Genomic DNA, 17,427 nt, shown 5'->3' on the forward strand with positions numbered 1-17,427 from the left:
ATGTAAATGCAGACAATGTAAGTACAAGAATTCACTGTGAAAAGCAGAACTAAATCCTAGAAAGCGTTTGTTACATGCACTTACTGTAAGCAAACAAAACACTGAAGCAAAGATGAGAAATGAGAGGATAAACAAGAGAATGAAATGAAAACAAAACTGGCTGAGAAGAAGCTGATTGAAATAAAGAGGGAACTATGTAAGATAATGAAATGCTGTAACAAAGAAAATAATATGCAATGCCAAAATTAGTTCTTACTTAGGAATGGAAGGGAAGAGAAACAATGCTGTCTAAAACCAAAACAGTGATATGGAAAAAGCTTCAGAAATTTCCACCAAATTTAGAAGGAAGGAGGGTGAAATAAAAATTAAAAAATAATAGAATATATTAAGTCTAGAAAATGATGAACCAGGAGACGAATAACATCTTTTCCCAGAATACTATTCAAAAATATAAAACAATAAACATTCCTTGAACTGAAGAATATTAGTATTCAAATTAAAAATGTTAACTAAATAACAGATTAAGCTTGGTGCAATTTTAGAAATTTGAAGAATGAGGAAAGTAATACAAATAGTTATGGTGTCTTGCTTGTTCTTAATGTTTCATAACAAGGAAAGAATTCATGTGGAAAACAAGTTGAAACACTGACATAATTTTCTAATTTTTTGCCCCCTGGAAGGGAATGGAACTGTTAGAGTCTGATAGGTATCAGCTCACAAAATCAAATTCTTTCAAAGATGACTTAGGAGCTTCTGTAGTCAGTATCCTCAATCAAGGTTAGTGGCAGTGGGTAATTGCAGGTGGGGTTACACTGCAGTTGGTATTATAACTACATGTTTAATCATTGGAGCCGAAGGGCAAATGTTGTCCCCATATCCGATTTGTTGTGACCTCTCTTTTTCTTTTGAGATCATTTTTCAGAACAATTCCCTTATGGCCTGACTTGGGGGTTGGGGTGGGGTTTGCAGTCTTGTGTAATGGTGATGGATCTCGGGTGTTAGAACAATGTTACACAACCCTGCATTTTTATCATTCTAATGACTATTGCTGGACATGGGGAGCTTACTTCCCTGCCAGATATTTAGACAAGCTAATCGCAGACTTGATACAATACAGATGGTGATAACCTTTTGCCATACCAAGTCCATGTTGAGTTTTTCTTTGGCAGCAAAGGGTTTGCCTCATTCAGTATTTTGGACCAAAAAATCCTATTTCTTAAGTGCCTTACAAAGAACAGCAGATGATGTAAACTATTTCAGGAACAGTAAAAAGAGAAACAAATGCTAAACCTCTACCACATTCCCCAAACAGTACCACACATCCATTTACTTCTTAGATCTGTGGGATGAAAACTGTTTTTTATTGAATTATGTTTTTATTTAAGTGTGAACAAGCACCACGATTGGGGGAGGGGGTAAATTATTGTCAGTAAATCATCCACTCCTCCTCTATCTTTAAAGTGCATTCCAAACCCAGATCTTGTGTAATTCTTTGCTTGGACTACTAGTCTTGCTATTCTTCTTACTATTTTAAGCTTAATATATTGTCTTGCCAACAGATATAATGGTTCCTGTAAATACTTACCAGTTCCTTTCAAGAAGAGAAGAAAAATAGAATCACAGCTTAAAGTGTTTTTTATGTAACAAGTAGTACAGCCTGAACTGTCCACTAAATCTTAACCTGGATGTTAATGAATGTTATTGACATGGACTAAGGTTAAGATTACAATATAGTATTTGTTAGTGTCACAAGGGCAACAAGGGTAAAAAGGGGGGCTTTTTTTGTATAAAACTATACAAAATATTGCATGTGCATACACGCACAGATATCCTACACATTCCGACTGCTCACTTAAGACCAACTCACCCAAGTAATTCTCTCCAGAGTATCCTAGAGTTTATCCACAATGCTCATTCATTAATTCAGTCACTGACTAAATATACATGAGCACATAATCTATACCAGGCAATGTCAAGAATACCACACTGGAAAAGACAATTTTCTTTGTTTCTCTCTCTCCTTTCCATCAGAATTCTCACAGATATTTTCCATGATCTTATGGAAGACAGAGTAATCAAAATAAGCAAAAATCTCACAGTATTATCTGTGCAGGTTAGGTTGTGATTTCAAAGTGAAACAACTCAGAAGGGTAGTTTGTCACCTAGTAAAGAGCCAAGATAGTGCAAGAGCAACTTGCTATGTCTTGGAGTACTAGAACTAGGCGTTACCCTTTGAATACTGATATATAACTTTAAAGGCAAATAAAATAATATCTCAGTTCACGTCATCTGTACCAGATAACTGGATTTTTCCCTAGAGGTGGTACTGAATGGAAAAAATGTGTGTGTGTGTGTGTGTGTGTGTGTGTGTGTGTGTGTGTGTGTATTTCAGTCCATTCCAATTGTTACATTGATAGACTTTTTACCTGGGGTGTGTACTAAAACTGTAAATGTTTAAAATAACTATATATATAATATATATACACACACACCTTAATATGTTTATGTCTATATATATATATATATATATTTACATACATATGTTTCATACTTGATACATTTAAATCTGTTCCAATTATCACTTTTATTGATATTTAAATTACCCTTTGTTTGTCCAGAAGGAGCTTCTCCAGGCTGGTTTCTGACCCTCTTTGGCATGCCCTTAGCCTAGCAGCTTGTGGTAGTAGGTGTTTGAGAAGGAGGCAGCGTGAAGTATTTGAAAACCTTTTCTCAAATTGCTGGCTTTCCAGATGGTCTGTAAAGTTCTTTTTAGTATAATTTCATTGCCTTTAATTTGGGGTTTAACAGCTTTATCTTTAGCTTACAAACATTAAAAATAATTGATAAGAATTATTCAATTGCAATCAATACCTATTAATTATATACTAGTGAAGAACGCTTTCTATAGACATGAACTGTATATTTAAAATTAATGTATTTTTAATTGAAGTGTAATTAACATACAATATTAGTTTTGGGTGTACAACATAGTGATTTGACATTTATATATATTATTAAATGCTCACCATGGTAAGTGTAGTTATTATCTATCACCATACAAAGTTATTACAATATTATTGACTATATTCCCTATGCTGTACTTAACATCCCCTTGACTTATTTATTTTATAACTGGAGGTTTGTACGTCTTACTCTCCGTCATCTATTTTGCCTACCCCCACCCCTCCTTCTCTCCTCTGGCAGCTACCAGTTTGTTCTCTGTATTTCTGAGTCTGTTTCTGTTTTGTTTTATTTTTTAGATTCCACATGTAAGTGATGTCATATGGTATTTGTCTTTCTCTGACTTATTTCACTTAGTATAATACCCTCTAGGTCTACCTATGTTGTCACAAATGGCAAGATTCCATTCTTTTTAATGGCTAATATTCCAGTGTGTGTGTGTGTGCATGCATCTTCTTTATTCATTCTATTGATGGACCCTTGGGTTGCTTCCATATCTTGTAAATAATGCTGCAGTGAACATAGTGGTGCATTTATCTTCTAGAGTTAGCATTCTTATTTTCTTCAGGTATATGCCCAGAAATGGAATTACTAGATTGTGTGGTATCTCTATTTTTAACTTTTTGAGGAATCTCCGTACTGTTTTCCATAGTGGCTGCATCAATTTACACATTCCCACCAACAGTGTACAAGGGTTCCCTTACTCCACATCCCCCCAAACTTGTTATTTCTTGTCTTTTTGATATTAACCATCTGACATAGACATGAATCTTATAATTTGAGGGAATCTGGATTATACAGCTGAGTCTGCCCCCTAAAGTGAATTGAGGCAGCTATTTATTAAATCATATCATCTCTTTAATAAGACACAGGATATAATTGTCACTCTTTCTGACCACCTTCTGAATATAGCATCTCCTGAGTTACTGCCTATTACACACTGAATTCCTTGAAAGAACTTACAGAAAAGATGCCTTTTTAAAAAGGTTTCATTTTTTCTTCTATCTGTAAAGAAGAGTAGCGTATAACACATAAAGCATAAATCACTTGTCCTAAAATAACAAAGTCCATGTGTCAGATTGAGTAAGTCAGTATTTTCTCATGAAGATAGAGCACCAGCCAAACCAGCTGATTTTGTGCTGACCCTGGGTGGTCCAGAAAAGAAGTATTGAATCAATTCTACAATTTTGGAGGAGCAGTGGAAAAACAAATATAGGAAGCAGGTTGGCCATTATTAACTCTGGAAGAGATATTCTGTTCAATTTTCTTCTAGTTAGGTTTCCAGTACATGATCATGTGATGGTTTAGCTAGGTGGGTGGGTGGATGGATGGATGGACGGATGGACGGATGGACAGACGGGCGGACGGATGGACGAATGGATAGATAGATAGATAGATAGATAGATAGATAGATAGATAGATAGATAGATAGATAGATAGATAGATAGATAGATAGATAGGGTGGATGGATGGATGGATGGACGGACAGATGGACAGATGGGTGGACGGACGGAAAAAACGGATAGATAGATGGATAGATAGATAGATAGATAGATAGATGGATACGCTTAGAAGTAGAGACACAGGACTCAGATTTGGTTTATGTTTTGTCAGCCTGAAAACCAATTTTAAAATAGTTTAACAAGTGCTAATGTTAATAACCATTCATTCCATAAACATTTGCTGCTCCTCATTAGCAAGGCCCATGGCAGTGCTTCTACTTTTCAATGCTTTTAAGGTTTATTATGGCTCTGGGAGAGGCCGTTAGTAGGCTCTAGGCTGTTTTACTCTCACCAATCAGTGTTCTGTTCCTCATGATTGTGAAATGCTGATGATCTTCACAAGCACTATTTTACATAAGAAGGGAAGCACATAGTAGGCCAGCACAATACAAACTCCTACTAACTTTCCCCATTTCATTACAGCAAATTCTTCGTCATTCTAGAGAAAACTCAACAAAAGTTATCTTTCTCATCACTGATGGGTATTCCAATGGGGGAGATCCTAGACCAGTTGCAGCATCACTGAGAGATTTTGGAGTGGAGATCTTCACTTTTGGCATATGGCAAGGAAACATTCGGGAGCTGAATGACATGGCTTCCACCCCCAAGGAGGAGCACTGCTACCTACTCCACAGTTTTGAGGAATTTGAGGCATTAGCTCGCCGGGCATTGCATGAAGGTAATGGAAACCTAATGGTATGATGTGATGCATGTAAGCAGGGTTTCCTTCTCTCTTACTGCATGAAACCCTCTGAGGGGTAACTAAACCCTGTCAAGTCTTCCCTGAGCATGATGCCCACATGTCCTTGGTGTATTATGAGTCATTTTGAAATTCATAAATAGAGATGAGATGCCCTCTTACTTGCAACAAGAATATTTGTTTTGTTTGTTTTGTCTTTTAACAACCACAGTGTGCTTTTCAACTAAAATATCTATAAGGTCCCACCTAGAACCGTTAGAATCAATGGAATGAATTTAGGTGTGTTTTGAGGCCACACACAGAGTGGGAAACCTTGGCTTAGGTCTCATTTACAGTTATCTGAAAGTATTAAGTAAACATTCATAAATATGCATTGTGAATCTCACCAGAATGTTTCCAGAAATACACGTGAAGAAGGAATAGGGATAATAAATACTTAGCACATGCTTCTTGACTGGATGATTCAAAGATACATATGTTTATCTGTAAGTTAAAGAGCATTACCCCAACGGGGAATAAAATCAGTAAATCCATTCATTATAGTTCTTTGTACACCATTTGGAAGGATGTTTAGTTGTATGATTTAAGTTAAATGAACTTCCAGGCGTAATATGGGCCTGTGTCTTGGTAAGCCATGGGACAAAGTGCAGATTGGGAGATAACAGGATATCTAGCCTCACACCAAAGCCAGGCAGCAAGTTAGGCTTGATCATTGCAGGTATCCAGGGAATGATTCAGCCTGATGGGAAAATCATGGGAATATGAGGTTTCAAGCAATTAGTAATGTTCATACTAAGCAGAATCAGCTCTACTGTACTTCCAAGAAAAGAGTTTAGCATGCTCAGGCTAGTTACGATTACAGCAGAAAATCCCGCCACTCACCTACTAGCTGAGCAAAGTTTGGCAAATCATTTAACTTTTGCATTCCTTTGGTTTCTTAATATAGCAGGGAATGAGAATAGTTCAGTCTTCATAGGATTGTTATAAGGATTAAATGGGTTGATACATATAAAGTGATGAGAAAAGTTGCTGAGGGCTTATGATACTCAGCCCTCAGTAACTATCTGCTATTATCATTGCCTTAGGCAATTTATATAACATCTATGAGCTTCAGTTTCTTATACCTTTTAAATGGAGATATTATAATATGCACCATACAGTTGTCTAAGGATGATGAAATAAAATATTTAAATTTCACCACATAAAGTGTTCAGCAAATGGCAGAAGTTCAGTAACTGGGGCTATCTTCATTTCTCCTTTTCTCAGAGAAAAGTGATATGTTGAGTCGGAATCAGAGTGGTTGTGTTACTACATGGGATTTTGAAATTATTAGCTGTGGTATAGAGAACTGATTTCCAGTCCTATCATCCCTCTGTTCTATAGGGTTGGGGCCTTTTGCCCTAAAGCAAGTCGATCCAGAAACAGGGTGGGACAGAACTTTCCTTTGGTTTCAATATCACAGAGTTTTGGAAGGCATAACTTTTATTATAATAAATAAATATCTAGAATGTATGATACTCTGAGTTTCCAGATTTGGTAAGGAAAGGTCCTGCTTTTTCTGAAAAGACATCATCAGGTCAAAGGAAATGAGCTTCATTTCCTCTGCTTCTATGTTCTCTGAAATTTCTTCCAGTTTGGATGGATCCACTTTTGGTTTCAAGACTGTCCATGTTTCTGGCCATTCTCTATAAACATAGGTTACAGAATAATAGTTTCTCCCTATGTAACTCATTCACTTATCTCTCCCTTAGACCTCAATGCCAGTGCACCAGTCTTGATAGCTAGATTTTTCTTGCTCCATAAGCTGCTCTATTGTCAATAAACCTGTGGCCCCATGTCTCATAGCTAAGTGCCCACGGTGCAGACCTCTTACCCACACCACAGTCTATTAGATGGAGCTTTAAGAGGGCACCTGATTGGACTGGACTCCTTCCCTTGGGGTGAATTCTTCCCTTTACTTTGCCCCTACCTACTGTTGAGAGTCTTAAATGCATAGACACAAGTTCCATAATGGAGGCCATCACCAATTTCCTTTCCAGGAATTCAGTTGCAGTCCGTGGGGCTTGCTGAAACTCACACATTTGAATTCCTACTAGGGTCCCATGATTGTATGTGGGCCTAGCACCATGAACTTAGTGCTAGAATTTGGGCTAAGACTTACAAACTTCTTCAATAGAGTAAATGGAATTTATTGTTTGCCTGATTCTAGGCCAGTCCATTCTGGATCAGTCATAGTCAACCTTACCCTACTCTACAATGTTGAATCACTTTCTGAACAGCTCTGCCTAAGTTGTTGAATTCCCAACATTTCCTCACTTAAGAGCATGGCTCAGCTAATCAGTATGATCTCCATTCATATAAAATATGATCATTTACTTAAAATTGAGAGAGAAACCAGATCCTGGTTCTATTATTCAACTTGTATGTTGCTGTTATTTAAGTCTTCAAATAGCTGTAGAAGTGATGGTCTTTATTCTTAAGTAACTGACTCATAATCAACACCCTTATGAAGCCATCAGGATTGTAGTTTTATTTATTTATTTGAACAAGGATTTTGGAAATTGAGTTACTGCTGCCTGACCTCATACTGAGGCAGTGGAACCCTGCTGGTGTGGAAGCCAGGAGAGTGACCCATGGAACAGACTGTGTTACTTGCAGCTGCATCTGGAGATTCCTTTTGCTGAAATACTTCATTTCTGCCTGACCCTGCATAGCCCTGAGAACTTAGGATGAGGTCCCAGACTGAAATAACTTAACTGGCTGGAACAAATTCCCAGTCTGTAGTAGTGCAAATAACACACATTCATATTTGGGTAGGAGTGGGGGGCAGTTGGGAATTAGTCGGATATGAAAAGATATTTTTCTCCAGCTTGCACTTAAATCTTAGTAACTAGAGAATGGAACATTCTAACTGTTAATTCATTTTTTTATTACCCCTGCTGCCATATGTTATTGATAGATCTGCCTTCTGGGAGTTTTATTCAAGAGGATATGTCCCATTGCTCCTATCTGTGTGAGGCCGGTAGAGACTGCTGTGACCGAATGGCAAGCTGCAAGTGTGGGACACATACAGGTCAATTTGAGTGCATCTGTGAGAAGGGGTATTATGGGGAAGGTCTACAGTATGAATGCACAGGTGAGTCTCCACTTTGTATGTCTGTTATCTATTGCCGTATAAAAAATGATTCCCAAATGTGATAGTTTAAAACATTAAGTATTTATGATTGCTCATGAGGCTATAGGTCAGTTGGACAGCTCTTTAGGTCTCAGGTGTGCTGACTCACACATTTGTCAGTTAGCTCTGAGTTGGGTGGGCTGCCCTGCTGATCTCAACAGGGTTCTCTTACTGTTTGGGGGTCAGCTGGCTGGAGTCTGGTCTACAGTGGCTTTGTCTAAGATGACTAGGCTGACTGTTACGTGGCCTCTCAGACTCTACCAGGCTAACCCAGACTTGTTTACTTGGTGGTGACAGTTTCAGGAGAGCGCATGGAAGCTTGCAAGGCCTCTTGAAGTCTTGGTTCAGAACCGGGAGGGGGAAGATTTGGGGTCTTTTACTTGTAATCGGTGAATAGTCAAATCCATCCTATAAGGACTTAAGCCAAATATGCCTCAGTTTCTGTATGAGATTGAAGCCAGTGGGATTCTGGTCCTCAGGCCACATTGTCATTTGTGGAATTATCACAAACAGTGCAATGTTCCCTTAATGGTGTTTTAGTTCTTCACAAGTCTCCACATGGAGACATTAAAAAGCTCTGAAAGTGGCATCACTCCAAAGTGGAATTTACCTCACTGACATTTGTAACTTTATGTCCTCTAGGTTTCCTTACAAGAGGATCTTTATATTCTTAATATTTTATTAGAAAGGCAAGAATAATTTAGAATTCTTATGTTCCACACCATAGCTTAGGAAATATCTAATATTTAGAAGTGGCATGTGCTTCTCTGTAATAGCATTTTGTTTGTTCTGTTTTACCTAAAAAGCAACATGTTTTTTATAACAGAGTTCTTCCATGATTTGCTGTTTGGGAAAAATGTATTCCCATGGGAATTAACACCCACCAAGAACGTTCAGCAGCAGTAGGTTTGCTTTATATTGTACCATGTGCTCTTTTATTGCTTGGTTCACGTGAGCATTATTTAATTCTGACATTTAGAAGGTAGGAAGACCTGCCCCTCAACACAGAAACGCAGTTCTCCCCTATCTACCTGATCTCTTCTCTCTCTTTTCCTTGTTCTGTCCTTCTCCTTGTAGGTCATTTCCTCTTGTGTTCTTTCATTCTTGCTGCCCCTCTGTCTCCCCTCCCTTGTTTTTCCCTCCCTCCCCTGGCCCTGCTCCCACCTGGCAGACACATTTTTCCTGGGTCTGAGCATCCACGCTCACCCAGCAGAAGATCTCCTTTCTTGGCTCTGCTCCTACTCCACCCAGCAGGATTTCTCATTCAAGCAGAAGAAAGGGGGGAAAAATAAGCCCAACTGCCTCTGAGTTGGCAAAATGCCTCCCCTTGAATCTTCCCACACTCCCGTCAACAGCCCAGCTTGGCACTCTCCCCAGCACCCCCTCCCTCCCTCCTCTCCTCTTAGCCCACCAGACACAGGCAGAAGCTCTCATTTTCTTTGCTCCAAGCTGTAGTCAGCTTGTCTGCGCTCTGTGTGGCCTTAGGCTGAACTACTCCCTGCCAACAAGCCACTGCCATGTGGCTTCCCAGCAGCCATGCTGTGCCACAGCCCTCACAGCTCCACGCCACTATAATCTTGCATCCCAGGGGATAAGCTGCAGGAAGAGAGAGGGGGCAGTTCACAAACCCACTACCCCCAGTTGCCCAAGTAGCCATGGCAGCGACCAGTCGTCCATTCCAGGCTGAAAGGCACAGAAGTCTGTAAGGTGTATGAGGTTGGGTGGGCCTGTCAACAGAGCCTCAGTACAGGTGACAGGAGCACTTTTGCTGCTGGTTCTAGCCAAGAACACCAAGCACAAAAAGATTACTTCATCCATCCCTTCTCATAAATGAGTAAGCCTTAGCTTACTACTTCTTTACATTTAAATTAAATAGTCGCATTGATATAAATGTTCATATTGTCATCTTTCGTATTTGTTTCTAAGAGATTAGGAAAAGTGGAATTGGAGCTCCAAGACGTACACTGTGACTTCAGCTGCAGGAGGGAAGACTCCTCAGTGGCTTCTCCTACATGCTAGGAGCTAAGAAAATTAACTAATGATATCCTTCCAATGGCATGAAAGACTCACTACTAGACTCTTTTCTTTTGGAAAGGCAAAAAGACGTACCAGCTCTAAACCATCTAGTACTGTAAATCTGGAAGGCTGTTAGTCTCTTTTAAAATTTACTTAGTTCACAAATGCTATTGAGCACCTTCTCCACGTCAAGCCCTGGACTAGGCACCAGGCAGGGATTCAATGGTGAGCAGAAAGACTTAGCCTCTACCTTTTTGGAACTTAACAATCTAACCATACAAATCAATTTGTAATCACAAACTGTGATGTCTTCTAGTAAATAAAAAGGTCAATGGTATAAAGAAGGGACTCCAGGGAAGGCTAACCTAAGATTCTACCCTCTAAGCTATGAAGGCTGACTAGGCAATAGCTATTTTATTGCTCAAGAAGAAGATATTATTACCTTGCATTCTGAATAGTTGGAAGTCTGGGTATTTATCCTTATTATAGAAATAATGCCTTTCAGGACAAAATCATTCCTCTGTAGAGCCACAAGGAACCTTAAAGATTATCTGCTCTAAACCCCTCATTCTAAAAGAGGAAATTGTAGAATTTCCTACTGCATCTCGGGAAAGACAAGTATTTTGCTTAAAATGGCATATCCAGCCTTCAGCAGGACCCCAGAAGGGACCCAGGGCTTTTCTCTAAGTCCTATGTTATTTCCACGATATCATACTGCATGTATTTTGCACTTTTGAAAATAGCTTCTTATATACATTGCTTTTCAGAGATCACAGACCCTGAACTGTGCTCAAAGTGTTTTAAAAACACAGAAAGATCTGGCTCAGATTCAAGCTCTGCCAATTACAGACTGTGCTTTTGGATAATTATTTTCTGCTGATTCTGTTTCTTCTGTAAAATGGGCTTAATAATGATATAGTCATACACATACACATGTTCCATATATATGTATATATATACACACACAGACACATACATATCTATATAGAAATGAGTATATATATATATATATATATATATATATATATATATACCATCTATTTTATATATTTTTGGGTTGAGAGAATATACTTAGGGTGCTTAGGAGAGTATCTGGCACATCAGTTCTCAATCTGTCATATATTTTATTCTTAATCAGTATTGTGAGATAATATAAATATAAGAAAGTTAATGAATGAACATTAAAATAATTACGCCAAGTATGAGACACTTGAACATAAGTGACGCCATCTATTTTATGAACTTCACCATTCTGGGCTGTTAGATCAGTGGCCTAACCTGAAATTGGGCTGTAGGGAGGTTAAGGAAGGTCTGTGCATGTAGGTGAAGATGCACCTGTCCATCAGGAAGCTTTGTACCTACTAAAGGGGGAGTAGTTTTGACCTGATGAATTCCTAATGAAAATCCAGAACACAGCGGCATGGTGTACCACTGGATACTGTAGAAAGTAGAAGTTGTTTGCCTTGATGAAGGAAAAGTTACATGCTGTTGCAAATTGTATTTGTTAATTAATTTCATAGAAAAGTAGCATACTTGAGCTAGCTGTTGGGCTTTCTCACCATTCCCTTGGGTCGTGAGGAAATTCTACCCCAGGATCATACAGGAGCTATGTGGCAGAGCTGAAGAAGAATCAAGGTCCCTGAACTCCCAGTCTGAGGTCCCTTCTTTATTCTAAAGTATCTTGAAGGATGTTTCAAAGATTACTGATGACCACGGTGTTACTGTGATCTTCTCTTTTCCTCTCATTGTTCTGTGGGGTCAGCAGTCAGGATTGCATGAATCCTCAAACAATGACCTCCCAATGCCCTGTCCAAGGCAGTGGCTTTGCTTAAAATGGCCTGAGTACCACTGGCATGGCTTCATGGACAAGACTCTGGTGTACAAAAAAGATTATAATAATTGTGAATCTGTTCCATATCATGAACACCTGAACTTGAATGCAAGCCTGAAGATATTAATTAGAAATTACTACCAAGTAATACTTTGTCAAAATTGCTCAATTTTATAAAACATTATTTGATATGTTTGAACTAGCTTTTAAATTCCCTTGGCTCAAAACTTCTTTGAGTTGGCTTGAAAATAGTCATATGCTTTTAGCTGGTGGTCTTAAACAGTGTATGCTAATAGGTTTTATGGAAGTGAGGACCACATATAAATAATCCAAGGTGAAATGGTACTTTGCTCATGTATGTCTCATCCACTTACATACTGGCATTGAACACAGAGCCATGTTTGATAGAAGTTAAATTAATGCTAAAAAATTTACTAGGTAGAGAGAATTTGCAACACAATTATAATACTTATAAAGCCATCCCCAAATGGTCCAGTCTAAGAGAGGCATTGCAGTGAAAGAAATCCTGTTTCAAAGTAGTAGAAGTTTTCTGTTTGGTTTTCTCTAAGTCCAAAATAGGGATAGATAGACCACAGCAGTTACTAAAATCTCCCTTTTCTCATCATTCTTTCCCACTGTAACTATCCTGCACTTACCTTTTCAGATGGCCCCCTACACATACACACACACACACACACACACACACACACACAAGCACACCCACACATGCATCCTCTAAGCCCTAGCTCAAACCTCTTGTCCTTTCTTCCCTCTTGATTCTATCTGCATCATTCTTTGGGGAGCCAGAAATGAAGCAAGGCCAGGAACATTTGCATATCAATACTTTTGTTGTAAATTGATGCTTGATAAAAGGCCTATGATATTGTTTGTTTTTTAAAGAAAACCCTACATAGGTCAGTTTCATTTACTGTAAATATTTTGTATGATTCAGAAATTCGGGTGTGGGATTTTAATACTACATGGTGAGGTTTAAAGGGTTGAGAAATATTCTAGGATTAGCTTTTGAACTTCAACTAAGGGAACTGTACTACAAAACTGAGTCTAATGAAAAGGTGTTGCTTCCATCGCTAGGTCTAGTATTACTTTCTTCATCCTTCATTTTTAACTTAGGCATTTGGACAGTGACAGTGACGATGATGACAGCAATAATGACTGATAATAGCAATACCTGATATTTAAATAGCACTTACTATATTCCAGGCACTTTTCAAAGCATTGGCATATATTAACTTACTTAATGTTTACAAGTAACTCTCTGGTTAAGAAACTTGTCCTGGGTCACACCGCTCATAGAGCCAGAGTGGGAACCCATCTTGTCTGACTCCAGAGTCTACAGTCTGGCCATAGAGACAGACATTTAGTAAACAAACCCACAATGAAAACATAACTTCAAATTTTGTTAAGTATTAGTTGGACCTTTATGAAGTCATCAATATTTAATCATTTCTACTCACAAAATAGCAGCTTCATTTGGTTTGACCTAATATTAGAAAGAAGAAAATGAGTTACATAAAAAACAAATCTTCTTAGTGTTTAAAAATTATTACTCATTCATAGAACACACCTCAAGCTTCTTCGCATGGCAGGAAGGCTTTGTATAATTTGACCTCTCTTTACCGTTTTAGCTGAAAGCTGGAACTAGCTAGTTTCTGCCAAATACTGTGCAATTTCATTCCTCAGACCTTTGTTCATGCTTCTTCCGGCTCCCTTTCACACCACTCAGCTATGGTCTTTGTTTCTACTTCATCAGGCAAGTGATTTTAATAGGCAGTGACTTTATAATTCATTCTGTGTCTCCCTGCCTTCAGAGCCCATAGTAAGTGCTCAAGAAAAAGGATGTAGGTCAGAGGTCATCTGCAATATACCAGCCTCTTAAATGGTCAAGAACTCATTCTTGAAATCTTAGGCAATTCGTGGTTTCCGTGTCTGGCTTGGGCACCACAGGATCCCTAGCACAAAGGCACATGCTAAGACCCTTTCAACAATATATTTAATTTATTTGAATGCAAACTATTTACTTTGGTTAAACTTTGTCGGTGATAAATCAAGTACAGTGTGTCATTGGTTTGCTAGATTAGTCGTTTTTAGATACCTAGATCATCAAGTCAGTTGTGAATAGCCAGTGAACTCCTGTTGTAAATCCACTCAGGGGCAGCTGTTCTGAATTTCCCCTGAAGGGATTTGAAAGATTCAGAGTATGGAGACAGGCGTCTTGAGGACACTGCTCCTTTGCAGAAATCGACTCCATTTCAGTCAGTTTGGAATGATCAGTGGATTGAAAATTATAACTGGACGGGGGCCAAGGCTGAGGGCCAGCTAACGAGCCAAAGCCCCATTTGTATTGTTTTTCATAAAAGGAGGACACTAGAACATTTATGTGGGCATATATTAGACATGCAAATATATGCATGCAAATCCCCACCCCTACTCTGCACACACCCACATTTTGTTTGGAAAAGACAGAGGACAGAGAGCTCTAGAAATTGTTGAATGGAAACCAGAACATTTGGAAATCTTGTTCTCTGAGCAGAGCTTAGCTGATTTTTTTTTCAAAAACCATCCCCAGTGGTACCTAATAATGGATTTGTAAGGTGTAAGGAATTTGTACAATGTATTCCTACTTGCCTTTTATAAGGGAATATTGTAGCATGTTGACACTGGTTCCCATTAACTGAAGAAGGAGGATGGGTACCTGCAGCCTAGACTAGGCTAGTTTGTTCACTCTTCCACTGAATGAGGTAGGTATTCAGTCCTGATTGTGCATTTTCCAGTCTAGCATAATTTTGTCACAGGAAAACACATAGAATTAGACCATAGGTATGAAACATCGTCAAATGCCCAAGTCAATTTATTGTATTTTTCAGTTTAGTTATGGATTCTTCAGCTCTGTGACTTCTTCTTGGTGCTTTCTTATATTTTCTATCTCTTTGTTGTTGAAGTTGTCACTGTGGTCATCCATTTTTCTCCTGAGTTTGTTGAGCATCTTTGTAGCCATTACTTTGAAGTCTTTATCAGATAAGTTATTCATCTCCATTTCATTAAGGTTTTTTCTGAAGTTTCATCTTGTCCTTTTGTTTTGGAACGTAGCCTCTGTTTCTTCATTTTGCTTGACTTCCTGTGTTGGTTTGTGTGCATTAGATAAAACAGCCTCCTCTCCGAGACCTGAAGGAGTGGCCTCATGTAGGAGATGAATGTTATGGTTTAATCTTACCTTAGCTGTTGGTGGTCTCCGAAACCTTCATGATTGAGTGGCCTGTTTTATTTTCAATAGCCCCTAGTAGTTGAGGATGTGCCAAGACCAATCAGTCATCCAAAGGGGAGGATCTCACTCAGCACTCAGATTCAAGCTGATGGGAAGCCAGGCTCTCCAGCAGCAGCTTTTAAAGTACACAAATGTGTACAGTCCTGTGGGACCACAAACATAAGCCCCACTGGCATCCAGACCAGACCCTCTTAAGGCATCCCCTGGCAACAGCCACAAAAATCAGGGCTCCAGAGGTATTGTATAATTGCCTTTCTGAGGGATACCAGCAAGCTAGAGCAGGGCGGAGGGAGAGCACAAAGGAGGCGCCACCTGCCTCCATTCCCTGGAAGCATCTCTGGAAGCCTCCACTTGTGTGCCAAACCTGAAGCCTGCCTGTGTGTAAAATTGCAGTATTTCCAGAGTCTCTTGTCTGGCCTTAGTGCATTTTCATATCAATAGGTGTTTCCAAGGGATGGAAAGAAGTCCATCTCTATATCAATAGGTGATTACAGGGTGGGTGGGGAGCGAGCACACACCTGGACGGGAGAGATTTGGTGGGGTTTTTGCAGCTGGGTTACGAGAGACACAGGCAAGCAGGAGTAGACGACTGCTTGTAAGCGATAAGTAGATTTCTCCCACTTTATTTCTCTCTTTGATTGATTTCAGCTTCAAAGGTTTATTTGCCTGGGGCTGGGAACCCATTTTCTCCCTGGAATTACACTGCCTCTCAGGCCAGAGCTTTAGGACAAGCAAATGGGCCTCATTGGCAGAAAGATGGGGCTGTGTTTCAGTCTGCTGTCTGTGCAGGGCTCTGGGTGGAGTGGCCTGCCAAGACTGTCTCTCCAATTGTCATAGTCTCATGGGACCCAGGAACTAGCCCCCCAGCCACCAGAGCCAGACATCAAGGGCATCCCCTGGTCGGCAGCTGCAAAAACTGGTACCTCAGGTGGTTGTGAAAGCTCCCAACCTGAGAGACAGAGCATCTACCCTGCAAGATCTCCGGGAAGGATTGCTTTCCAGAGCACTTACATGTGTGTGTCTGAGAAGCCTGCTCCTCAGGCTGCAGCTCTGATGGTAAAGCTAATAGGCCATCTTCACAGAAAGATGGAGCTCCTGGTTCTGTTGCCTTTGCTGGGTCCTGGGGTTGGCAGCCAGTTAAGGACTTTCTTCCTTGCGTACTGCCCCATAGGACACAGGAAGGTAAGTGCCCCTGCCTCCAGAACCAGGTGATGGGGGTGTCCCTTGCTCACAACTGCAGAAACTGCAGTGCCAGACATCTATTAAAAGCTCTGCTAAGAGAAAAAAGAAGAAAATAGAAAAAAAAAGAAACCTAATATTCAAAAAATTAAAAGATAGCGCCTGCTGACTAGTGAGCAGCCAGAAGATGGTGCCCACCAATCAACAGGTGCCCAGATGCCTGCTCCTCAGACGAAAGCTTTAGAGTTAGCAAAGGAGCCTCACTCACAGGAAGTCTGGGTACCTCTGGATGGGCTGCCTCTCAGCTGGAGTCACCTGAGCCCTTTAAGAGGTGATTCGCAGTTTATTTGAGCCTTATGGTCTCATGGACATGAGCACCTGTTTCTGCTGAGGGTTTCAGCACTGGGCAAGGTCACTGTGGATTCTGTGAGACCAAATAATGACAATGGAACATTGCTGGGGTGGGGTGGCACACCAAGCTTTATTCTCATGGTGGCAGGTCATGTGCTATAATCACATCTGCCTCTGGCAAGTCTACGTGTCCATCTCCATCTCTGCCTCCCCTCCAGGCCCTGCCCTGAACACTAGGCTCTTTATATAGCAACTCAGGCAATACTGGCTTATTGCCAACATGTGTGCAAGCATGTGCCTGCACAGTAGGCTAAGTATTATATCATTGCACGTGCGTAGTGGGTAAGTAGATTAGGATCAGGTGAGGATCCTGGTTATGTAACTTCCATTTTCCCTACAGCCCCATTGGTTTTCAAAGCTAGATATCTA

The 17,427-nt window shown here is 39.9% G+C and overlaps 1 protein-coding gene across 1 annotated transcript in view; it reads left to right on the forward strand.

Moving 5' to 3' along the window:
• The window catches only part of SVEP1 (sushi, von Willebrand factor type A, EGF and pentraxin domain containing 1), a 171,624-nt gene that overhangs the window by 18,545 nt on the left and 135,652 nt on the right, over nucleotides 1-17,427 (forward strand). The window contains exons 2-3 of the mRNA XM_073226361.1: nucleotides 4,887-5,142; nucleotides 8,123-8,299. Coding sequence (XP_073082462.1) covers nucleotides 4,887-5,142; nucleotides 8,123-8,299 — 433 coding nt within the window. The remainder of the gene's footprint in view (nucleotides 1-4,886; nucleotides 5,143-8,122; nucleotides 8,300-17,427) is intronic.

Source organism: Manis javanica, chromosome 2 (assembly GCF_040802235.1).
Source record: "Manis javanica isolate MJ-LG chromosome 2, MJ_LKY, whole genome shotgun sequence".
Classification (NCBI taxonomy): domain Eukaryota; kingdom Metazoa; phylum Chordata; class Mammalia; order Pholidota; family Manidae; genus Manis; species Manis javanica.